The sequence below is a fragment of the Aulostomus chinensis genome, chromosome 7, assembly GCF_037954235.1.
Source record: "Aulostomus chinensis isolate RoL2024-O1b breed Wild chromosome 7, RoL_Achi_v1.0, whole genome shotgun sequence".
In the NCBI taxonomy this organism is placed as follows: Eukaryota; Metazoa; Chordata; class Actinopteri; order Syngnathiformes; family Aulostomidae; genus Aulostomus; species Aulostomus chinensis.
The window spans coordinates 5,905,835-5,931,936 of NC_141326.1; the positions used below are offsets into that span (position 1 = coordinate 5,905,835).

The 26,102-nt window shown below is 39.6% G+C and overlaps 1 protein-coding gene and 1 long non-coding RNA gene across 4 annotated transcripts in view; one reads left to right on the top strand and one right to left on the bottom strand.

Moving 5' to 3' along the window:
• Positions 1-25,502, top strand: part of LOC147258400 (polypeptide N-acetylgalactosaminyltransferase 18-like) — a 196,271-nt gene extending 170,769 nt beyond the window's left edge. For all 3 annotated transcript variants that reach the window (XM_086208252.1, XM_086208253.1, XM_086208254.1), the window contains one exon: positions 22,024-25,502. In XM_086208252.1, coding sequence (XP_086064378.1) covers positions 22,024-22,170 — 147 coding nt within the window. In that variant the 3' untranslated portion in view covers positions 22,171-25,502. The remainder of the gene's footprint in view (positions 1-22,023) is intronic.
• On the bottom strand, positions 1,255-2,271 carry LOC147258403 (uncharacterized). Its single transcript, XR_015116940.1, has 3 exons — positions 2,072-2,271; positions 1,870-1,948; positions 1,255-1,494 (listed from the first exon to the last, which is right to left on the bottom strand). It is a non-coding gene; the product is annotated as an uncharacterized LOC147258403 (long non-coding RNA).
• Positions 25,503-26,102: the final 600 nt, after the last annotated feature.

Here is a 26,102-nt window from a genome sequence, read left to right on the forward strand (position 1 = left end):
TTTTCTACTATTATCTTAAGAAATATAAGTGTTGGAAGGTTCAAGGACAAATGACTATAGTGAAATTAAATATAGCAAGTTCATCATCACATAAGTAGTGCACATGCGAGGTGCACAGCAGCCTGTAATCATTGCTCTGTCTCAATATTTTTTAAGTACTTTTCCTCCTTTTTTCCTTGTTTTTCTTCATTTCGTTCCTTGATTTAACTTCGTAGTTACTGGCCCTCTCTAAAGATGCTGGTAGAGAGAGTTCTGGTTGTGTTTTACATAATCTTTTTGACACTTTTGTTCGGTGGCCTCTCCGTCACCCAGCAACTCTATGAACGCGTTGTTTACTCCAGTGATCAGCTGATCTCGCTCATGCCGGCTGGCATAGAGCTCGAGTTGCTGGACATTCCTGCTGAAGTCCAGAGGAGAACACACTGAGGCTGCAGAGGAGGAACTAACCAAGAGAGAAAACGGTACCAACAGAATCTTCTGGAGAGGAGGAGATATCAATCGTGTCTCCTCTCTTTCATCATGGGAAACATGAGGTCACTGGGGAACAAGATGGACGAGCTAATGGCGCTAGCCAGGAGTCAACAGAAGTATCGTGAGTGCAGTGTCATGTGCTTTACGGAGACATGGCTTCACCAGGATGTTCCCAACAACACCCTCTCTGGCAGGGTTCCAGACTGTACGGGCCGACCGTGATTTCACTGCATGCGGCAAGCGAAAAGGAGATGGGCTTGCTGTTCTCATGAAGTGAAGTGGTATCATCCCCATAATATCACGGTTAAAAACCGCATATGTGGCCCGAACCTTGAACTGTTAGCCGTTGGACTGCGCCCATATTACATGCCCTGGGAGATCTCACACGCCATCGTTGTAACGGTTTACATCTACCCGTCCGCCAACCTGACAACAGCGTGTGACGTCATCCACACAGCAGTTGCGGAACTACAAACGTCGGGGATCCCCATTTCAGGGGATTTTAACCATGTCAACATGGACAAAAACCCTGTCAGCATTCACTCAGTATGTGGACTGTCCAACCAGGGAGGGGAAGACTTTGGACATGCTTTATGCTAATGATACCCACCTCAGCCTTGACTGTTCTCAGCAATGACTGGTGGTACAGATACGTCCCTCATTAACATTAAAACCCTATGGACCAGTAAATCAGAAGGCTAAATTCGCTACAGGAGAAAGGGGTATTTGAAATTGTAATGAGTGACAGAGTAAAGGATTCAATTGACAACAGGTAGGTTTTTGTGTATTGAATTATATTGGTAAAAACTAGAAAAGTAGAAAAAAAACAGAAAAACAGTGTCCATTTACAGATATGCTTAGTCACAATGTTTCACAAATTATACCCAAAATAAATAAGAAGGTCGCAGTCCTTGTTGGGTGGCTCGCCACAACCACTTGGCTTTGCCTTCTACCTTACAGAGCAGGGAAGAACCCAGCAGAAGAAAATCTTCATCTTGAACCATGGAAAAGAAAAGACCCGGCCTATGATAGGCCAGAAATAAATCACTATGACGCCCTTATAACAATTACACTTTTTCATAGCTATATGCATATAAACAAGCACAAATATAACCAGCATCATTGTAATTGTTATTTTTGTACATTAAATTCACTTAACATATTTTGAAATACTACTAAGAAACAAAATAGCTTATTAATTATTCTCTCTTTTTACTCACTCACATAAAAAACAGCGTGAGAGCAATGTAAACAAAACACACTCATGTAAAAAAAAAAAAATTTGTCTTTTACACATTAACATGAAATAACGTCTCTTTAACTCATTAACTTTAGCATATTACACCAGCTTATACACATTTTACTTTGTTGATGAGGCTAATATTATATTTTACTCACCAGAAATTCAGCAGTATTTAAACACACACTTCTTCAGATTAAATGTCACCCACACGGCTCATCAGCAGTCCAGCTCTCACTTAAAAGAAACGGGGACAGCACGGGAGCTCAGCATGACTTCTTTTCCGTTTTTTTCAGCTGCAACGTAGCGAGGCAGCGGCTAACAAGCTAGCTAACCGCACTCGTTAATGGCAAAACTTACAGGTTCCTCGCATCCTCTTGAATCACAGTCCGCAACTCGACCCACAGGAAAAAAAAGAAAGGACTCCGGTCTCCGCGCAGAATTAAAAACAGCATCCGTCTTCCCAAAATCTTGCTCTCTTACACCAAAAGCTCATTCTAGCTGCAGTGAAATGTCCGCCTGCCGCTAACTTCGTTCAAGTCCGGAAGAGAGAGAGAGAGCGGAAGGAGACCCCTGACCTTGATGCGTGTGATCTGTTACGTTGCGTCAAGTGAACTCCGCATGTCACCCCAATCTTTTACTACACTTTTTTTTTTATTTTAAAGGCACATTCACATGAAATAAAATACCCTTTTTAACAGATATAATAATTTGTGTATTATTAATGTTTTTAACCTATTTATTGACCCTTTTTAATATTTTTAACCATGAACTAATTTATTTATTCCATGTAAAATCATTTTAGGCTTATTTATTTAATCAACCTTGATGTTTATGTATTTATTTATTTAATAAATTGAGGAATCTGGACTTTTCCAAATAGAGCCTAGTATCCTGGGTTACACCAACATTAGGGAGGCGTACACCTCAGCCTTTAGACCCCACCTCTCCCCCCTCCCCATCAGGACCACCATTGTCCCTGACTGTTAGGACTCAGGTCAGGTCAGGTCAGGACTCAGCTGAGAGACCTCCACTCAGGCAAGGCAGCAGGACCCGACAGTGTCAGGCCTGGGGTTCTCAAAGCCTGTGCCCCCCTGCTGTGTGGAGTTTTACATCAACTCTTCACCCTGAGTCTCAGCCTCCAGAGGGTCCCTGTGATGTGGAAGACATCATGCCTGGTTCCGGTCCCAAAGACGCCCCATCCCAGGAGCAATAAGGACTTCAGACCAGTAGCTTTGACGTCCCACGTCATGAAGACCCTGGAATGCCTGATTCTGGATCAGCTCCAGCCCATGGTCACCACATCCCTGGACCCCCTCCAGTTCGCCTACCAGCCCCATCTGGGAGTAGATGACGTCATCATCTACCTTGCAATTTCCCTGGCGGAACGTCCAAAAGGGATTAATAAAGTAATCTGTCTGTCTGCTGAACTGAGTCTACACTCACCTGTACCAGCCAGCCAGCTCTGTGAGGATCCATCCATCCATTGTCTTCTGCTTAATCCTATTATTAAGGGTCGTGGGGGGGGGCTGGAGCCTATCCCAGCATCAACGGGCGAGAGGCAGGGTTCACCCTGGACAGGTCGCCAGTCCATCGCAGGGCCAACACATAGAGACAAACAACCATTCACACTCACAGTCACACCCACAGTCAATTTAGAGTATCAATCAGCCTAGTCCCCTCTTGATATCTTTGGACTGTGGGAGGAAGCTGGAGTACCAGAGAGAACCCACGCAAGCACGGGGAGAACATGCAAACTCCACACAGAAAGATCCTGTGCCCGAGCCAGAACTCGAACCGGAACCTTCTTGCTGTGAGGCAACAGTGCTAACCACTGCACCACCATGCAGCCTCTGTGAGGCTCATGTTTTTTAATTTCTCCGGCACCTTTGACACCATCTGGCTGGCTCTGCCGGGTGAGAAGCTGATGGAGATGCAGGTTTACAGCTGGTGATGTGGTGGGGGTGAAACTGGACCCCTTAGAGAAAGTGATGGAGAGAAGGATGCTTCTGAAACTACTACTACTAACATCCTGGACAACATCACCCACCCCCTCCATCAGCTCCCAGTCCAACACAGGAGTACATGGACCAACAGACTCAGACCCCCCCCCCCCCCCTCAAAAACTGAGCGACACAGAAGGTCCTTTCTCCCAGTGGCAGTAAAACTGTACAATGCATCTCTGTGATTGCACTGCCAACCATCCATGCTCACTGCACTGTCTTCATTCATGTAAACAACCCACTTACAGTATTGTACTTACTTATTTTTGCACACTGCTCTTTTGCACTTTGTACATAGTCTTCTCTGTCATTATGTGCGCTATGTGCATAGCCTTGTTCTTTTTCATTCCCTGTTTATTGTTGAGTTGAGCACTGTTACGAACAGAATTTCCCTTGGGGATGAATAAAGTATTCTGATTCTGATTGATGATCAACAAATTAGTGATCAGAACAAATGCAGCAAAGGCTGAGCCCTTCCTAGAATAAATGACCCCTGACAAAACCAATTAAGTATCATCCTCAAAAACCATATTAAAAAACTTATCAAAGTGGTAATGACTTCTTATTTTTATCTATAGTACAAAGGACTTCATTTGTATACACTTTTTACATCATATAACCATAAAGAGTTAAATTTAGCATTTGCTGCAGGGCTATTTTCTTATTCTGCAGCTGTTTGATCGTGATGAACAAGTGATATCTCCACTTCTTATTAAAAAGTAATAAGTAGCCTTGTAACTTTTTTTTTTTTTAGTAATGAAGGAATGATCAGTTTCTTGACATTTACAGGTTCCACATTGAAATGGTCCCATCAACCAGTATAAAGACTTTAAATGTCACGATTCATATCTGGGCCAATCATGGCTTTTTTTACTGATAAGAATCAGATCATTTTGTTTAAAGTAACAGCACAAAACATTACATTGTTACTATTTCCGCTGTGAAGACAGTTGATAAATTTTGTTGAGCATCACAAAACCACAAAGTGAGTCATTAACCATCACAAATTGATCTATTTGGTGTCACGACTTCTGGAAATTAATAAGCCTCACAATTAAATGATTTATCCATATTCAGATTAGTTAACTGGAAATATTGAGCTCAAACCAACAATGCATGCTCGGTATGTTCCTCCTGCCAGCACTAGAATGCTGTCACCCACACAAACATAAACCACAGTTAAATGTAGAGAGATTTGCCTGTAATGTTTTTTCAAGTAAAAATGTAAAATATTTGCTGGTTCCAGACTAAATGAGGATTTACAGCTTTCTTGAAGAAATGGATAATCTTTCAGTGTTTTTAATGGTGGGATATATGTTGACTTAGAAAATCAGATTAGGATTTGTTAGTCTCTGACAAACATTTTTTATGATACACATTTATCAATTGCTGATACAGAAATAATGATTTCAGCATCTTAAAACTCCTGTTTAAATTCTGCTATGATGTCTTATCTTAATTTCACAATTTTTAGCTTCAGCTGGGGAATATCTTCAGTTTTGTGTCTGCAAGTGCTGGTACATGAAGTGGAAGCACCAGGCAAATTAGAGATGCATTCACTGTTAACATGAATAATAAGTGATACAAATGGAAGCCATTGTGGAGTTACAGATGGCAACATGATTAATTCTCATGCTCAGGGTGCAAGCAGCCCAAGTGCACAGCAGCAGTCAGATCTCATTTTCCAACAGTACACACCAGTGCATGCATCATCTCACCATGTGCTATGCGACTGCTCTTCTGTCGTTTTCAACCTCCTGTGTTAGAATTGACACTAATTGTGTGTGGGTGTTGTATTCTGATTACTAAGATAAGTTCAAAAATTTGTTTAAGTGAATTAGATGTGTTTCTGCCACTCATGACAGCAGAAACTCAGACACTGTGGCCACGATGGCTGCTTACAATGTTAGCCTACAGTGATTTACAGTGAGTGCTGTCAAGACACTAATTAGATTGCCAGTTAAAGGTGCACTAAGCCTTGTTGCATGGTTTCAGAGGGATTTCATTTTTGTCACAAATTATAGGCATCTTACCCTAGATCCGCCTGCCTGCCTGCCCCCTGAATTCACAATGAAAAAATCCAGCCTCTGGAGACAACACAGGGCTCACAAACAGCAAACAAACCACTGAGTGCATAGGATGTGCACATAAACATAACAAACCACGTTCCAGCCAATCACCAAAAAGATGGTTGGGGATGGGGGGTTCGTGCATGTGCATACATTGGGGAATAAGCAGAGTCGATTGAGCTATGTCACTCGTAAGCCATTTTTCAATGTAACAGTTTGTTATGTTTAGCTTAATCTACAGGTCCTAGCTAGCACTCGCTTCGATTCCAGGAAGGACAAATTATACAAGGAGTATCTCTTTCGCATAAGCTCATAAAATAATTTTCAATATATCTGTGATAACTCATAACCTAACAAAAGAATTTTAAATCTATCAGCTGTAACTCACAACCTTATATTGTAAAGCTATTGTATAAAGACTAAGAATATAAATTTACTCACCAAACAGAGTTTGCTCACTCATCTTAGCGACATAAGCGCGGCACAGATCCACTTTCCATGTCGATGTGCGTTCATGACATTTACAGAAACACGGCTCTGTTTTTGTTTGGTATTTACAGCAATTGTCAACAGAAGTGATGTCAGCCAACAACATTTTGTGCACCCTTAAGTGAAATGACACAAAACATTACTAGTCACATGGATCATTATAGAACACCTGCTCTCAGCCAAAAGCAGGAAAGAGGTTGCAATTAATGATGTCTTTCTGACTAAGCACAGATGCCTCAAAAAGACAGAAGAACAGAAAGAAGAAGAATAAAGAAACACAAAAAGAGAGATATTGAGATAAAGGCTGAAGCAGAAAGAATAGCAAGACGAGAGATTCAGAGGAAGGAAAAATAGCTTTGAGAAGGTAAGGGTACCAGAATAGGTTGAAGAGAAATAGTGCTAGGAAGAAGTGAAGCAAACAGAGAGTGAGACAGTCAGGCAACGTTTCATGTGAAGTGGGCACTAAGTATTTGTGAATTATTGATGAGGAGATCTTTTACAATATTGAGCTGAGCTTGACCCGAGGGAATGGCCATCAAAAAAAAGGAGAGGGAGAGTTGAAAACAGAAGAAAGGAAGAAATTGCTCAGGAAATCTACCCTATAGCTCTTGTATTTTATGATATAGCAGGTCTTGATATGAAGGAATTTTTAAAATTTGCTCTAAATTTTCTGATTCTACATATTTCTTTCCCCTTATGGTCTTTATTCCACTTGATAGCACGATGAACTAAGTTTCATTTTGGGAATTCTAAGCCCATGACCAGTAGCAACGATACACTGCATGAAGAAAGGTTCTGGGGGGTCTTTCAGGGGTCTTCAGCAGGTATTTTAAGGACTATGAGTTTTTTGAAATACTACAGAAAACCGAGCAACACTGATCTGACCTTTAAAAGATGTTTTCTGTGAAAACAAGCTAGCATTATTGTAGCTACATTTGTTCTTCAAAATAGGCCACGAATCATACTGATGTCAAGATTTATCTTTTAATTTTCCTCCCTCTCCACCGATGACACATTCAATCTTTAGACACCATGAAAACTTTGGATTTAAGCATAAAAGTCTGTGTGAGGCTAACACAGCACAAATAAATAAACAGAATACTGTATGCTCACATCACATTGAAAAAAAACAAAAAGTAAACACAGAAAACAAAGTACAGTTCCTGTGTGCACCTGGAACACAGTGTAGATTGTCTCTTTGGTAAACTCTAACAATGTGTCCGAACTTCCCACTCTGTGAGTGTGGTTTACCCACAGTTCCTCATGTAACAGTGCCAAGTGCGCTTTCAAAATAAAATATCCTCACATTAAGCGCTTTCGGCTTGACACTTTCTCACACAAGTTATTCACAACAAAGCTCATTTTAACTGCCTAAACTAGTGTTGTGAATTTATACTTATTTATTAACCTTTTTTAACCTTTTAACACGTTTGTATATATAAGTTGTTTAATGTTGTATGTAACACAAATTTTCATGAAATAATGTCTCCAACAGTTACAACCATCTTATTACGCCACTTTTTTTAAGAGGCAATAGTGAGTCAGTGATTATTGAAGCATGCAGAGGCAGCGTCTCTGCTCCAAGTTCCCTCTTGATGTTTGAGCTCCTGAAACAAACTCTAATGCCAGCTCATTTTGATCTCATTTTCCCATCACAACAAATGAATGGAGGTCTTAATTTGAGACTGGTTGTAACTAGTGTGACGGACTGGATTCAAATTGTATGTATCAAGAGTCTGGCTGAAATTCTTCACTGAATGGCCCAGCAATGGATTGTTGAATGAAAAACAATCAGCTATGACAGTGAACTGAACAGTGGCTTGAACAGAGTAGGATTAGAAGGTTTAGGTTCACTTCAGAGTCGGTTTTGTGGTTTTCTGTACTGCGAGGTCACTTTTCAGCCCTGTATTACCCCAATAACTTTTGCTACTACCTACTGTGGAGCAGGTTTACAGCTTTTCAAGTGGTCAACATGCTTGTGGAAGGTTCCATGGTTTTAAGGGACCGACAAACCCCCCTGACTTTTGCTGACGCTCTATGAACGATACAGATTTTCATTGGAGAGAATAATCTACATTGTGAATTACCTATATTTGTCAGTTAATGGAATCTCACATCATGACAATGTGTTTCTTTGGTACAGTCCTGGATGCTTTGGATGATCCAAATAAGATATAGATGTGTTAAAACTATAGATGTCAGTGTTAACGCTTTCTTAACTAGTTAACCCAACGTCTCTTTATCGCCGATAATTTTTTTTATCGTGATTAACGCGCACAGTGCTTTTTGACCCTTTGGCCATGCCGTAGTTTGTGGGAAACGAGAAATGAACATACCACTCGTCACACACACGAAATGCTGCTGGTTGCAGCTTGTAAACAACAACAAAAAAAACGAGAGCAGGTGAGCATTAAGGTAGGACTAACATGGAAAAGAATACGTCAGTTTTAAATGGAAAGTTCAACTTCAAAGCCCTGCCAGTTGGCAGTCTCGACAGGAAAAAAGTGACATGCATACACTGTAAAGCTGAATTAAGTTTCCACCGGAGTACAGCAGTCTCAAGTACCACTTGTCCGTGAAGCATACAGCTGATGCAGAGAGCCCTCCGCTCCCTTCTGGCATAAAACAAATCACGCTGGATTGTTTGGCACGACGGACACCATTGGAGGCGTCCACCACCCGCAATATCCCCACTATATCATTTGAGTCCTGTTCTGTATTGCACTGCCCCTGTTTAATGGACACTTTATTCATTGTTTTTATTTTATTTATTCATTCTGTGCATCACAATTCGATGCAATGCATGAGGGTCATCGTTTTGTGTTAATGGCTTCATAGTTCAAGAACTTAAGTTAGTACTAGTAATCATTACTATTATATTTGCTGGGCTTGAGGTTTTTTTTTTTTTTTTTTACCCTCTGCATCTTTTGTTTTCGGGTGGCACGGTGGTGCAGTGGTTAGCACTGTTGCCTCACAGCAAGAAGGTTCCAGGTTCGAGTCCCGGCTCCAGCACGGGATCTTTCTGTGTGGAGTCTCCATGTTCTCCCTGTGCCTGCATGGGTTCTCTCTGGTTCTCCGGCTTCCTCCCACAGTCCAAAGACATGCAATTGAGGACTAGGCTGATTGATACTCTAAATTGATCGTAGGTGTGACTGTGAGTGTGAATGGTTGTTCGTCTATATATGTTGGCCCTGTGATGGACTGGTGACCTGTCCAGGGTGAACCCCGTCTCTCACCCGCATCCGCTGGGATAGGCTCCAGCCCCCCCGTGACTCTAGATAGGAATAAGCGGAAGAAAATGGATGGATGATGGACCTCTTGTTTTGTTTGTACTTCTGGACAGTACATTGCTCCAACACTAATAAACATGCTGCCTCTGCAGAAAGCAACTATTTGCCTACTTCCATGTTGATATGATTAATTAAAAAAATTAAAAATAGCAGTTTAAGATAGATTTAGAGCAGATAAAAAATATGTGATTAATCATGAGTTAACTATGGACAATCATGTGATTAATCGGATAATTTTTTTTAATCGACTGACAGGTCTAGTTAAAACCTGGCTAAAGCTGAAAGAATGATGCTTGTATTGATTTATACACCAAAATTTATACTCGCCATTCATTTAAAGACCCACTCTAATCCTCATTTTAGCTATTTTAAAGTGTTCTTATGCTCTTTAAATCGTGATTATGAAGTTTTTAACCAAAATAACAAAACCTGTGCCACTTTGCAGGACTCTGTTTCTCCAGAGTGCCAGTAGCTCATTAGGAATTCGCATCTGAGTTGTGGGCGGACACAGCTCTGCTCGGTGCCCTCCCTTGTGAACGTCACAGCAAGGGTACACCCAACATGCAGGTCTGGACAAATGTTGTGTTCAAAGGAGAGTTAAAACCTACACGCAGGGACAGAGAAAGGACTGAACACACTGGTGGGGCTCCATGGCAAGGGCAGATGGGACGTCTCTGTTTCGTTCTGAGGCTGTCGGTGATCAGAAAGAGGACAGCCAATAGAGGCAAACCCACAGTGCCAGAGGAACCATCTGCCTGAAACGCCGATTGTACTTGACAATCAGGGCCAGCAAGGGTCTTCCGATGGTGGGTCACCTGGTTAGGACCAGGTGGCTAGGACCTGGTGGGCAGGCTCGGTTGAATTATTTGCACCCGACAGAAAAAAATAAACATTCTGGTAAAGATACAGGCTGTCCACTTGATGCTGTCTTGATGGAAGGCATAGCATCCAACTCCAAATTTAACTTGGTGGCAAGCCCAATTTTTTTCTGTTGCCAGTTGTTGAAACAGTCTTCTGTGAAAAATTGACTGCAAACCAATGTGTGGTTCGTTAAGTTGCTATGACCAAGAAACCTTCTTCATTGCTCTCTCACAGCAATGTGTTTCAGTAGATTATGAGAGCTAATGTCATTATTTTTCTTTTTAGCTTTTAGTTTTAATTAACTAGTTAACTTAAGCTGCAAATACTTAATATTCATTTTCACTAATGTAGAAGTGCCCCACTATAAAATTGTGGCTCAGTGAACCGATAAAGATGCATCACCTCAACAATATAAGGTTCTCTCTGAAGAATTTAGTTTAATCTAAAGGTTTTTTGTTTTTAGGGTGGGTTTTTTTTTTTGAATTTTTCAACTTATTGGAAGGGAGACTGGATGTGTGAATAGTTCAGTTATTCTCTCTTTATTTTTTCTGCTTATTCATGTTAGTTTGTTCAATTATCTTGCTTTGTTCGTATAAAATGAAAATGACGATTGTGTTTTATGTCCAATATTTTTGAATCGCCTTTTTTAAAGAAAGCAAATTTGACCCTTGACTTGATGAATCCCACATTACACTACTTAGCTAATGTAAACAATGCTTTCTTTGCGTGTCCCTTAGTAACGTCTGAACATTCAATACATTCTTTGATGGTCATTTTATTCTGATTACAACACAGACATATGTTTTCAAAGGTAAATAGGGCCAGTGTGCACCAAAGATTCTAGACTAAACAGTCCCAGGAAAAGCTGCAACACTGTAAACTAGCCTGCTTGTATCAAGCTGCCTGAGACTCAGCATATCAGGTTACCAATGATAAATGATATAATAAGTGTGTTTACATGTAGCGTTGCAGTCGAGTTAATAGTTACAGCTTTATTGGGCCATTTAATTGGACTATTGTCATTGTCCTAAAGTGCAGGAGCAGGGGTGGATCAATTTAATTGCCTCAGTATGTCTACCTCATGAACTGCTAGTTGTACTCTACCAGTTCACTTTTTTTTGTCACCTACTGTACAAAATGTACCAACTTTAACGAGTGGCAAGCCTGTTGAATTGCAGACTGAAATTCAGAGAGTCTTCAAGAAACACAACGTGTTGTTCACCTGCCATGATGATGATACCCCCCCCCCCCTTCACTGATAGCTGGAAAGCTTTCAGATTAACATGGCAGGGAGCTATGGAATATGCACAGAACACCATGCTGATTTGGAGCTGATTGAAGCACAAAGATGCTAGAGTAATTTGATTCTCATCCATATTACCAAGACATGACAGTTCAACTTCACAAAAATATGATGTCAGTTGGACTAACATTTTTACATGCATTTAAAAACAATTTTATTCAAACTAAATGATTCAACTTTTGATTCAACGGGGAAACATCGATAATTTGAAAAATACATGCCTAAAATACAATAAAATGAATAAATTTAAATGTATTTGTAGTTTTTGATGTTTGTCACTTTGAGGAACACATAAATTGTAGTTGTTTGATCATTGTAAATGTAAAGAATATTTAACAATTAGCTACAATGAATACTCACTGAGAAAGTACTGTCAGATCTGAACAGAATGAAATGGAATCATCGAAACAAATTTGTGATGCCTGTATTAGTGTAGGCTACATAAGGTGTGTTTAGGTGGTTCTGCTCCACTTCTGTACAGATCGAATAAGAATACTTTATTTATTCCACACTGGGGAAACTAGTTTCAGCAGCATTTACAGAGAGAAGAGGAAAGGATAGAATAAATTTAAAAAGAAAAAATATGAAATAAGAAAAACAAAAACTAAAATAAATGAATATTAAAATTTCTATTAGACAAATACAAAAAAAATTTACATGAAGTAGGAAAAAATAAGAATATGTTGTTGCACCATTATGGCCCATTGCTAAGAACAGACATGTGAATGTTCACAGTGTGCAGTTTTACAGCCTGATGGCTGAATGTGAAAGTCAATATTACATGTCACTGAATTGCATTGCATGAGCGCCACATGCTTGGTGCCCTGGGCTCTTTGTGCTTTTGCTCACCCTTTGAGGTGAATGAGTTGAAGATTGAGCATCTGGCTGACAGATTGCCAGCTAACCAGCTGACTGACTGTCTGAAGGCTTTTTGGCTTCCATGCTGATTAACTACTGTCCTGCCTTAATAGCAGGGAATCAACTGTGCTGTCCAACTCTGCATCCTGCAGTATGACAAATCACTATTGAATTAAGGACAAGGTGCTGGACAAATGCCAAATATGATGGCATAGGTGTGTGTGTGTGTGTGTGTGTGTGTGTGTGTGTGTGTGTGTGCGTGTGCGTGTGCGTGTGTCCATCCAGGGAAGGCAAGTGGTGGAGCAGACTCTTAAGCACTTGTTGAAGTCACTCAGGGGTCACACATATGAAAAAAGCCAATTCATTGATTGCTTTGCAGCTAAAGACATACAACCAATTGCTTTTGTACTTTACTTTTTTTTTAAGATAAGATCATACATTAAAAGTGCTCTCAACCACTCTTAAATTAATTTTGTACAAAATTCAGTTTTAATTGTGGGGTTCATCCCGGACAGGTCGCCAGTCCATCCCAGGGCCAACACATATAGATAGACAACCATTCACACTTACAGCCACACCAATTTAGACCACCCAAATAACCTCGTCCCCTCTTGATGTCTTTGGACTGTGGAAGGAAGCTGCAGTAACAGGAGAGAACCCATACAGCCACAGGGAGAACATGGAGACTCCACACAGAAAGACAGTGCTAACCACTGCACCACCGTGCCACCTCACTTCATCGTATCATAATTAATATCAAGAACATACACCTGCTCAGATTTGGCTGCTGCCTGTTCACCCGCTTCAGTGGAACAAGATAAAATTCCAAATACTTAGGATTGCACAGAAGGTGGAGACCTGACAGCAGGAAGACCATGTTGAGTGGTTGGTATGCAATTCTTCTGTGGAAGTTGTTTTTTTGTTTTTTTTGTCCATGCCTATTTATTTGTCCTTCAAATTTATGCCATGTCCACTGGGACTCATGAATGAACTGAAAAGATTTTGGTGGTCAAATGTCAAAGTGAGTATGTCAAGCATATACAACCAAAATGTGGTCTTGCTTGATCTTTTGGCAAGCATCGCTTGATTCTAAATGCTGGACAATATTTTTGAAAGAAATGTATCCACTAAACTTTTGAAGAATCTTTCAAGAAACTTGGTCAAAAACTGACTGAGAACAGTATACCAGATGATGAGAATTTTGGTTCTTAAATGAACGTTTGAATAGAACATTAAAAAACAAGTTGGATAGATAACATCATAGATGAATACATAAGGATTGCCTTTAAAAATGTTGAACATCAGTGATGTTACATGATTATCATGATTCATTCTTTTCTTTAATGTGTTATCGATAACAGGCATAGTTCCCATTCACAGGTGTCTAGAAATGATAAAACTAAGTGTATAAAAATATGTGATCAACAGATGATCCTGAAAATTATAAAGGCATTGAGGAAGCTCTTCACTGCTGTTGTAGATGAGAGACTAACTACTTGTAGAGTCTGTAGGAATACTTGGAGAAAAGCAAGCTGGATTTAGAAAGGGTCTTTCAACCCTAGACCCTATTTTTGTTTCACATTTACTGGTTAAATCATATCTTCACTGGAAATACAACTATACTACATCCTTATGGCTTGAAATCATTTTATCTGGCATACATGGAAGGGTACTTAATGTTATTTACAATATTTATGAAAATGCGAAATCTTGTTTTAGTGTTTGGCTTTTGGTTACACAGCACAGAAGTCAGCTGTTCTTATACAGGCTGGCCTTGCATAAAAAAGGCATATAACACACCATTTTTTCACTCATTGGTTGTGCTATTATAACACATTTTGTGTTTTCCACATGCCATTTCATGCCATTTAGTCCCATTGATTTAGCGAGACACCTGGGGTTTCCAACATTGTTAATAATTTCCTCAAACAATTAAACTGTTCAAGTATGACTGAAGATTCTGTTACTGCATGGCCTATTTCTCGTACAATTTTTTTTCAGATACACACTTAAGTGTACTGTTTGGCTGTGAAATGAGATTGTTTGTACTTTGCATTAATGTAGGAAACAATTGTCCTTACTGATATCAGTGCACAGGTGCATGACACGCACACTCTTCTATATGGGGCATTTATTGACACACAGAAAACAGAAAAATAGAAATGGCATGGCAAATGTTCTCAAAAGTTATTTGTTATTAATGCTCAATCCCATGAGATCACTTTGCCTTGTATGGTTTTAATGGAATTAGGATTTTCATGTTGGATTTTTTTTATTATCATTATTTTTTGCAAGAACAAAGGTAAGGGAACAATAAGATTACATTCCTGCATGAAGCCTAGATTGAATCCTTCAATGGATCTTAAAAACTGCTTCCCCTGAACAGGATACAATAAGAGGTGTCAATGAACTCCACTATGACATTATGGCAGCATCTGTGAATACAGCTACTCTCTCACTAGCCTGAGTGTTACTCAACCATGGACAAGTATGTGTTCAGAGATGTTTCTTTCACTGTGTTGAAGTCCCCAGTGCACGTGAAGAGACAGGAAGAGTGCACAGTATAAAATGGGCCAATATGCTCCATCAATTGTGCAAATCATATGGTTGAATAGCTTAAGAGCTTAACCTCCACACAGTTTACAGCAATGTTTAAACTTTCCAAAAGTAATGAATGAAATGGCAATATTGACACCAGGTTAAAAAAAAAGGGTCCATGTATGCCGCATCTGCCAAACAGGAATATGTTTTTTAATAGCTTTAACATCCTCATTTTGAAAGTGGATATTTTGGCCAGAAAATGTATTTTATTTAATTGGATTACGGATGGACCTCTTACAGTTTTGCAGTGGTATCAGAAAATGTATTTAGAGTCTAAACCAATGGAAAGACTGCATGAGAGCCAGAGGTAGCTGGGAAATTTATATTATATGGAAACAGTTTTTACGTATATACTTCTTTTTATGTTTTCCTGGGTTTTTGTTGTCTTTAGTATATTATACTGTATGTACATACAGTTATTGTTTTTTTTTCTTGACTGTTTTTTGTTTGTTTTGTTTTTCTTGGTTTGTCTATAAAATCAAATGGTACATAAAGGGTGTAAAAAAAGAAACGTTCCAAAATTGACAATCTAGCTTTAGTATCAAATCATGTTCAGCTGTGCAGAGGTGAGAAACCTGACAGACACTTCAGTTCTCTTGTCTTGTATTTCTAACGTGAGAACAACTGTGAATGTTGTGAGCATCTTTTCATGACAGCATTCCTGAACCCTTTAGTGGCAGCCTGGTTTCTTTTTTCAGAAAATTTTATAAAGGTAGACCATTATAGACATTACAGACCCGTATCTCAAAAAGTTGCCATATTCCTAAACACTGTCATAAGATTTATAATGAAATTTATTGGAGCAAAGCAACATTTCAAGTCAAGTCAGTTTTATTTGTATAGCACCAAATCACAACAAAGGTTATCTCATGACTCTTTACAAGTAGAGCAGGTCTAGTACCTCACTCCCTCAATGAATTTACACCCAACAATTCTCCATCAGCAAGCACATCCTGCAACAGCGGTGACAAAAACCTTCATTTTAAAAGGCTGGAATGTTGAGCAGATCCAGGCTCAACAGGGACGGCCTTCTGCTTTGGCAGGTTAGGGGGAAAGAGAGCAGGAGAGCGGGGCAGAGACAAAGGAGAAAGACAAATATAGAGAGGGAAAGAGAGAGGCAGTGATAAAGAGGGAGAGACTGATGGACAGACAGGGACCTGACCAGGTGATGTTAAGGATGGTCGCTTGAGCCTCTTCAGGTCTGTCGCCTCCTTCAGTTGCAGCATCAGTCAGGGATCTGGGAAGTGGGGAAGCACAAAGGCTCCAGAGAAGAAGATGAGTTAGTAACACAAATGATTACAGGAGGACAGAGAGGAGGAGAGAGAAGTCCAGTGTACCATGGGAGATCCCTCAGCAGTCTAAGCCTATAGCAGCATATCTAAGGGCCAGCCTAAGCCAGACCTAACTACAAGCTTGATCAAAAAGGAAATGTAGAGAGGGTGTCTGCATCCCAGACTGAAACTGGGAGACGGTTGTATCCTCCTGGTAGTGCTTTCCTTTCCAGCACAGTAATAATATGTTTGCCTTTCAGGTACTCTCAAATAGGTGCCTTGAGCTCATGGAGATGTATTTTCCCTTTAGCAAAATGCTCTTATTTGGACAGTTTTCCTGTCATTCGGAGTCAGTCTGCATTAGCTTAAAGCTAAATATATGCGGCTGGTATTTCAACATTCTGGAGAGACAAAAAAGTGATGCAGGAGTGGAAAACCTCCTTTGTGAGCTAAAGATGCCTATTTGTGTGTACTTGATAATCACTCGTAGCTCAGTAGTTGTTTAGCCTCATGGAAAATAAAGCCCAGAGCTAGATTGGTTTTCCTTCCCTCCTTGTCTATTTGAGTGTGATCATGTACATATGGTGTATGGTGTGTATTACTGTGACACAATATGTGTGAGGACACTATGTTCTAGCACTGGTCACACCTACACATGGCTCACACACCGGCTCCCTTATACGTGGGAACACTGCTCCATGCAGAGGCATCTGTGCAAGAGAATCAAGCAGAGAGAATCAATATATGTTCCAGGAGTTGAAAGCCTTTGGAAGACATGAACTGTGTTACTGCTGAACACAGCGCTGCTTTTTTTTTTTTTTTTTTTTTTTTTTTTTTTTTGGATTGGTACTGTAGCCTACGAATCTGAAAAAGAACAGAGAACAGAAGCAAGATTCAAACGATTTAGAAACACCCAACACTCCCTGAGCTCCCACTGATCATTTGTGTGTGTGTGTGTGTGTGTGTGTGTGTGTGTGTGTGTGTGTGTGTGTGTGTGTGTCTGTGTGTGTGTTGTTGAAGGAGAAGTAAAATACACTTTGACGCTAATAGATTCAGTCTGCTCTCCTGGGATTCAAGCTCATTAAAGCATGTTACCATTGTTGCCATATAACTAAGGATCTGCTTTGGATGCCAGCTCATCATTAAACGAATATGTATACACACACACAGGCATTATGGAGATGTGGGTGCTCATGTTAAATCATAGTCAAGTAAGACTTATTCCAAATGGCATTCTTTAGAAAAAAATACAGCGAACATGCACACACACTAACACGCACATACACACAGGTACTGCACAAAAACAGTCCACTTCAATTTGTTATTTGCAGAAAGAAGACTAGAAAGACATTTCAATACCTATGAAATAAAGTAATGCAATAGATTAAAATATATGTCAAACATCTACTAAACCCGTGTAATAACAATTAAAAACTTGCACAGTGTAAATAGTTAAATACACTGCAACATAACATGCCTAAGCTGTTTTATTGGGAAAAGGCATAATGTTGACATATTTAGCTGGAGTTCAAGGAGTAGTTCTTATGCGATTAGCAATCGAATACAGACTTAATATAACCAAAATCAGATTGTAAAGACACTGTCTTAGACAGGTTGCTGAAATAAAAGATTATTCCCCAAATAGCAGCTAAACAGATGACCAAGGAAAACAGAGTATCTCTCATGGTGTTTTCTGCTGTCAGCATGATATTTTTCCTGTCTGTTACTACAGTGTCACTTAGCTAAAACAGAACATATCAGACTGTATGATAAATTGATATATAATAGTTAAAGTCATGTGGTAAATACATGTTTACAACCCAGCTTACGAGGCCAATGAAACATAAGATAAATAAACCAGAAGGCATAATTCACTGATATTTAATTTATCAGTAAGCTTACAGAAAATTAGCACAGCTTATTAAAAAGAAGGAAACAAGGAACAAAGGGTAGTGGATGCTCATCAGTCAAATGAATAAATAAACAAGTGACGATCAGATTCCCCGAGCACAGTGGCTGCACGCACTCTTGTTAAGATGCAGGTTTACCAGTGGTTTTACACTCCCTACTGGCGGGTGGTTGTTGTTGCAAGGAAGAAAAAATTAGATCTGGTTTTGGAAATAACACTTAGTTTAAGCAGTGTATCAAACAAAGTTGTTGTGTTATAGCACTGACGTCCACCAGGTTTGTACAAATTTCAACACATTAGAACATTACGTATGTGTTTACATAGTATATGTATTTTATTGTATCCTCTAATGCAGTGGTCCCCAAACTGTGGCCCGCGGGCCGGATACGGCCCGCCTCCACATTTGGCCCGGCCCCCTGAACAATACCAGAGACGCATTTTGATTTTTTTTTTCCATACATGTGTATTTGTATTTGATAATAAAATTGATAACTAGCTATGAACTATTTTCATTATTAACTATTAAGGTGTGTTCACACAAAACGCGACACGAATTTTCACGTCGCTTTATTTGCGCAAATTTGATCGCTGGATCAATATGTTTATATTCACATCATTCGCGAATAAAGCGACACGAAAATTCGCATTGCCGTTTGTTGTGAACACAGTCAGTCAGTAACTAATTCATACATGCATAGAGCGTGACATTCTATTCCACCTTTCTGCAGTCCGTGCCCCTATCTGGGAACCCCCAGAAAAAAATCCTAGACCAGAACCCAGGGAGGGTTATTTGGTGGTGTCATTATAGATTTCCTGACTTTTTTTCTGTGAAGAACCCAGAGAGGGTTATTTGGTAGAGTGGCTTTCTGGAAAACAATACATTTTTACGTTTAGGCACCCCTGCGATCGTCACACTTTTTCTGTTACAAACTGACCCCCATCAGAGAAGGGAAAAGTTATGTGGCCCTCACAGAAAAAGGTTTGGGGACCCCTGCTCTAATGTCTCTTCTGTAATGCTTCTACAGGGATCACAGATATTTGTGACTGGTAAATGAGACACACCTCATGTCTGCTTAAGGTAGACAAATTATTTCTTCATGATTCGTGATGCTGTGCAGGAAGCTAAGAGGAGAAAGTCTTGACCCTCACCTCTATCAGTGTATCATCAGCCTGAACAAAGGCTTTGGGTCAAGATTGACAATATTGAGACTAGTCCTAAACATGAGGGATGTCACAACTAGAAGTCTTTTCACCCAGTGTAAGTTTTACTTCCTCTCTGTGCAGTATTGTTGTCAAAATCTGTTATTCTGATCCAAATGAAGAAACATGTTTGCTCCTCAAAATTCTGAAATTAAGTGTTTTGAATGTACCAGCATCCTGCATTTATCCATTAGCTGTCTCTATTGAGGCTTTACGTCGCTGTTACAGTGTAGGATATATCATTTCTGCAGCCTTATTTTATATTTTGATAGCTGCTGCTCTGCCCATAATTTCTTTTCTTTATTGATGGTCATTCAGTTTAATTGGGTTTTGTCCTGTGGTTAATTCTAATGATAGGCTATGTAACAATTCTGCAAGATAGCAGTTCAAACTCAAAGCTTCTGAGACAGCACATACTCACTTAGGCTGTATCTGGGTCTGAAGAGAAATCTGTGACTAAGCTGCACAGTATTCTATATTCCAGTTGTGTGATACATCACAGATAGACGTGTATCCTCAATTTGTTCCTGCAGCAAGCCTCATGTCTCCTCAATCCTCCCGTCTCCAATTGCATTTCAGGAAACAAAATCCATCCATCCATCCATTTTCTTCTGCTTATCCTGTTAAGGGGGGGGGGGACTGGAGCCTATCCCAGCAGCTTTCAGGCGAGCGGTTCACTCTGGACAGGTCACCAGTCCATCGCAGGGCCAACACATATAGACAGACAACCATTCGCACTCACAGTCACACCTACGGTCAATTTAGAGTATCCAATTAGCCTAGCGGAAACAAGATGTCCTTCAAAATAAAATGAAAACCAATTGATTTCTGTTTAGCGGGCAGGAAGACGGGGGAGATGAAGAGGCTCAAAATAGGGAAATAGGGGACATTGTCTAACCAAACAAAAACATGGCAAGCAGCACCTGGCACAACCTCAAATGCAAACTACAATGGGTAAAAAAAAAATCACTGAACAAGCAAGAATAACTTAAGGTACAAGTTGTTAGTGAAAGTGGAAAAAGGAATAATAACTTAAGTTAAAGTTGTTTGTTAAAGTGCCAAGATGCAAATAACCCCTGAAACTAGAACACACCATCAGCAGACACAGAGGTGGGCTCACTCACTTTAAATCACAGCTGTTCTGCCTGCCACTTGGCTGCACCTTTAAACCAGTGTTGTGGATGGCAGATGCAGCTTGATTGGAGTGCAATGGAGAATATCAGTCCAACAGACACGTGGGGAGAGGGCTGGACAAAGACAGCAATCAGGGAGGGGGGCAGACTGGAAACAAGGCCACCAATCCAGGACAAGGGCTGAACATGCTACTTTGCAGTACAAAAGACAACGGGCTTAATAAAATCATAAGGGAGCAGCTAGAGTCCAGCATAACAGTAGAATACAGATGATGATGTTGATATATCATCCATCCGTCGATTTTCTGTACCGCTTATCCATTAAGGGGCGGGGGGGGGGGGGGGCTGGAGCCTATCCCTGCTGACATTTGGAGAGAGGTGGGGTACACTCTGGATGGGTTGCCAGTATGTTGTAGGGCCATCAAGAACAATTAGGGGTTCAGTATCTTGCTCAAGTATACTTTGACATGGTCACCAGGGGAAGTGAGGATCGACCCAGAGACCTTCGGGTTGCTAGACGGCCACACGACCACAGAGCCATGCCGCCCCATTGATTTTTTTTGTGTCAGCCACTTCAAGTGATTCATCCCAAATTTTCAAATTGTAATCTGATAAAGTTGTATTTTTGTCTTTTATTAAATGGAGGCAGTTGTGAGGGACTGCCGCTTCATCCTGGTCCTGTAGTACAGTTTTGGTGTTCAGACTATAGGATCAGCACCATTACACTCAAACATGTTCACTCATGGCAGTGGTGGCGGTGGATAGTTCAGTCTAGTCAAGACAATCTAAACCAAGATCAAGACTTTGCGAGGTCAAGACCACATCAAGACTATATATATATTATATATACACAGTATATGCACAGTATATGTGTGGGTGTGTATATATTTATGTATTTTTTTTGTCCTTTAATAAGTGTGGGAATGCACTCAAATAAGTTCTAACATTGGGAAAAAATGTATTTAGCAGAGTGGAGCTGCATGTCTAATTAATTATTTATGTTTAAAAGAACAATTTGTTTGAACAGGAGGCACAAAACTCGCAATTGCTGTTGGGTGGAAATCCAATTCACTCTGGCATGTATTCGTTTCAATCAGCCTCAAACTGGCTGAGGCATTCTTCACATGTTCTATCACAATGAGTTATCCATTTTTCTTTGTCTTTAATTCAAGCAAGTGTTTGACAGGGAAACTACAGTAGTCTAATTAAATGACCTGCAGCTGTGCATATTAACCCACCTGTGTGTGTATGTGTGTGTGTGTGTGTGTGTGTGTGTGTGTGTGTCTCTCTCTCTCTCTCTCTCGCTCGCTCTCTCTCTCTCTCAGGGTGGCTCCATCCAGAATACAGAGTCTCAACGTTGTCTGGAGTTGGTGAAGGGCAAACAGTCAGAGTTCAATTTCCAACTGGCCATTCAGGACTGCACTGGACAAAAATGGACCATCACCAACATACTGACTGTCCTACCACAGTGACGACACCTTGGCTACGTGCACTATGGTAGAGAATTCTAGCTAATGCAAAGCTGCTGCAAACCAAAAGCCCAAACTGAACCAGACAATGGAGGGATTGCTTCAGAGTTCTGGTTCACAATGAAGGAATATGAGACCAGTAAGAAAAGCAAACAAACATGCGGACCTAAGCAGAAAACTGAGAGTCCCAAAACCTCCTTTGGTCCCAGATCTATATTTAATGAGATTCTGCACAGGTAGATGATGTGTTTCAATCATCAGTACCCTATTAACTGTTTTTATACCACTGAACTGAGAATAGACATTCACAGATGCAGTTGAGGCTGTTACAGCTTCCTACTTTGCAATCAAAATGAGAAATGTACTTGCTTGTTCCAGGGAGGAGGCTCATGAAATCATGGAGCCATGCTGATTATATGAAGAACCTAAAATGCATTTTGAGTCCCTGCTGACCTCTTAGGAAAATCTCTCCGTCTCATTGTACAATTACTATAATAAATGAAGTGAGTCCGCTTCCAATATGTTTGTCCGCAGAGGGACATACAAAATGAGTGAATTCACACGTGCTGGAGAAATCTAATATGTTTTGAATATAAACTGGCTGATCTTGAACACAGGATTATGCGGAGGTTTAGAGTTTTAACCGTAAGATGTCACTTAACGCAAGTCGGAGCAATGTGGTAGGTTTGCTTTCGATCAAGGCAAGTGAAAAAGTATGATGGATCACTTTTAATGCTGTCCTTCAGATATCCCAGGGTCTGTAAATGATAACTAAATGTTCCTTTAAAGTTATTGGCGACATTGTATCAAAATGTATTGTAACCATTTTATTTATCTGATTTATATACACGAGTTTCATTTCAGCTCAGTGTTAGAGTCTTTACGGTATTTTTTTCTTCCAGTTGAGCAATGTCTTTCTTTCCCTCTTACTGGGGGTGAGGGAGGTTAAGCACCCCACAAAGCAGATAGAGATGGAATGACAGTAACATTACTCAAGCAAGTAACTCATGATGGGTCTGTAAGTGCAATAAATGTTCCCCAGTAAGAGTAAATCCATATAAAAAAAAAATGTGGACAGATTTTAATGTAAAATGTCGGAAAATCAGATCAAAATGTCTGCTAACTCGTGAGGAGGCAAGAGGCTATGCTGCTCCCAAAATCAATCCTGGCCAGAAGGCCAGCAGCTCTATGGAGCTGTCATCACCACAGTTCCATTGAATTGCTCCATCATCATTCTGACAGTGGACATAGTGTAAATCTGCTTCTTCGTGCTAACCAAGTACCTGATGGAAATAGGAACTTGGTGGTAATCACTAAGTTACAAAGGAGCAATTTCATGAAATTCAAATAGCCTCCAGCCTGAAAGCTTTCAAGTAAAACTTCAGTTCAGTCAAACTGATTTTCCGACACAAACAAATGTGATTCAATATAGTTTGAGAAATGGTGCCCAGGTACTGGGGCAGGCTGCATTGCCTACCAACATGGGGGCCACTGGTTCAGTTCCCTGTGTTGCCTCTTGTGGATGTCTGCAAAGATGCAACTATTCTGTGTTTGCAAGTGGGAAGCCAAATGAAGGCACATATACAGCATATGTCCTTGTTGCTGCATTAGCTGCACCTGGTTTGGGGGATTTGATCCACCCTCATGCAACCTCCCCCTGTTAAAACTCCTTGCTGTAAGGTTTTCAAAAAGATGTGTATGTCAGATTATGTCAGGTGGACATAGGGTAGAATTTTAATATTGTAACAAAGCAAGCTCCCACGGTGTGGCTTTGAAATGATAATCAGTGAAAAGATGTACATTAATACTGAATTGTGAACAAGCATATGAGGGAAAAAGGGGTTAGGATAGAATAGAAGATAAATGTTTTATAATTTATCACCAATAAGTCGTATTTAATAATGAGCAAGCATTCAAGACACCATATTTTATTTCAATTCTTTCTGCTGCATCTTCAACCACTAAAACGAATAAATACAGTTGTGTGTGTGAGTGTGTGCGAGAGTGTGTGTGCCATGATATTCTTTGTTCTTAGCTCTGAAGTGTGGGATGCTGAGCAGAGAAACTGGCATTCTGTGCATCTGTGCATTTCAAACCCACAGCTACCAATGAGAGCAATGCAAAAATGTGCAAATCCAGAAAAGCACCTTAAATTTCCACGACTCACTCAGTTAAATTCCAAAAGGCATTTTGCACCCAAAGAGTAAAATCAAGGAATCAGTATTAAACATGTATTGTCTAACGAGTTATGCCTCAGTATTTAACAAACTATAGGACACATTTAGCACAAAAAAAAATACACAAAAATTATTTTTTCACAGGAATACTTTTTCATAAAGATATACTCCTTGGAATTTGGTAGCAAAAGCACATGAAATTGTTTTGTAGGGAAATTATTTCTTTGAGTTTTTATTCCTCTATAAAATATCATTTATGTGCATGCAAAACACAATAATCTGTGACCTGAAATAATGTACTTTTTGGGGGTTTGGCTAGGAGTTATCCCCCCCCCTTTGGAACATGCGATACCTTTTTTACAGTGGAACCTCAAAATATAGTTTATGTGCATGGGATAAAAGAGGAATTTGGTACCTAAATATGTTTACTTTGTTGTTTTTAGGCACAATTTAGGGACAGAAAAACGATTGCTTTATCAAGATTCTTTCTCAAGAAAATCTTTTTTCTGCACTTAAAAAGTCGGATATCCTGCGTACAACTTACATAAAAACTCACAAGTCAAAGCTACGCACGTCCATAATTGTCTAATGACATCTCAATTGGTGCCACATAACTCCTTTTTTATGCAAATAAATATAGAAACAGGTACTGGGCATTTATGGCTATGATAAATATAAACAAATATTTATATATGTATGTACATAGACAACCCAATACCCTTTATCATAGCCATAAAATAATAAAGCCATATTACAGTGACCCTCCCATTTACTTAAAGCCCCGACCTTCAACAATACTCAATCAAAAATTCAATTCAATTACAGGATGAATAATATTTTATTAACGTGGCTATTTCTTGAAAGGTTTGCCTTGTCAATTGCAGCACATTTTCGGACTGATACAGAAATGTAATGAAGCATTGGTGACTTGTGGACAACTGGAACTGTATGTCTTCTCTCAGCTACTGTGTAGCATCTGTAACAAAACCTTTTGTTGACCCCTGTGCTCTTTTTACAGCTCAGGTTTGCAGATCCTGAAGTTTTAAAAGTATCTCAATTTTTGGGAGGCTGTTAATATATGACGTCATGAAAGTGTAACAGCTATTTTATTAGTGTATTTTAAAATGAATATTTATAGGAACTAACAGTAAAAACTGATCATGGTTAACATTTTCTTGTGTCAGTCCTTTTTTTAACCTCTGCTGACAATTATGATGGTTAACAAATTTGACACGCACATAAATGCTACATATATTAAGACCACAGGAAAAGTTGTTATACTACGGTTTTACAAACAGTATTCCTTTGAAGATTGCTGCATTGTCATCTCACTTCGTGATGAGGCATTTCTTTAAAGTTAAGGCATCTTCTGAAATTGCCTTGCAAAGATATGCAAAAATATCAGTCTACATTTCCTTGACACAGTATGTGGCAATATATATATACATATATATATATATAGATATAGATATAGATAGATAGATATAGATATATACAGATATAGATGTGTGTATATATGTGTGCGTGTGTATATAGATAGATATCGATATAGACAGTTGTACTAGTTACTGAAAAACAGTAATTAGTTATAGTTACTAGTTACTGCAATTCAAAAGCAACTCAGTGACTAACTCAGTTATTAAAACCAAAAAGTAAAGCATTACTATGAAAAGTAACTATTTAGTTCCAAAAAAAACTTCAGAACTGTCAACATTGTAAGCTCTGTACTAGTTGACATGCATTTTCATCACTGAACTG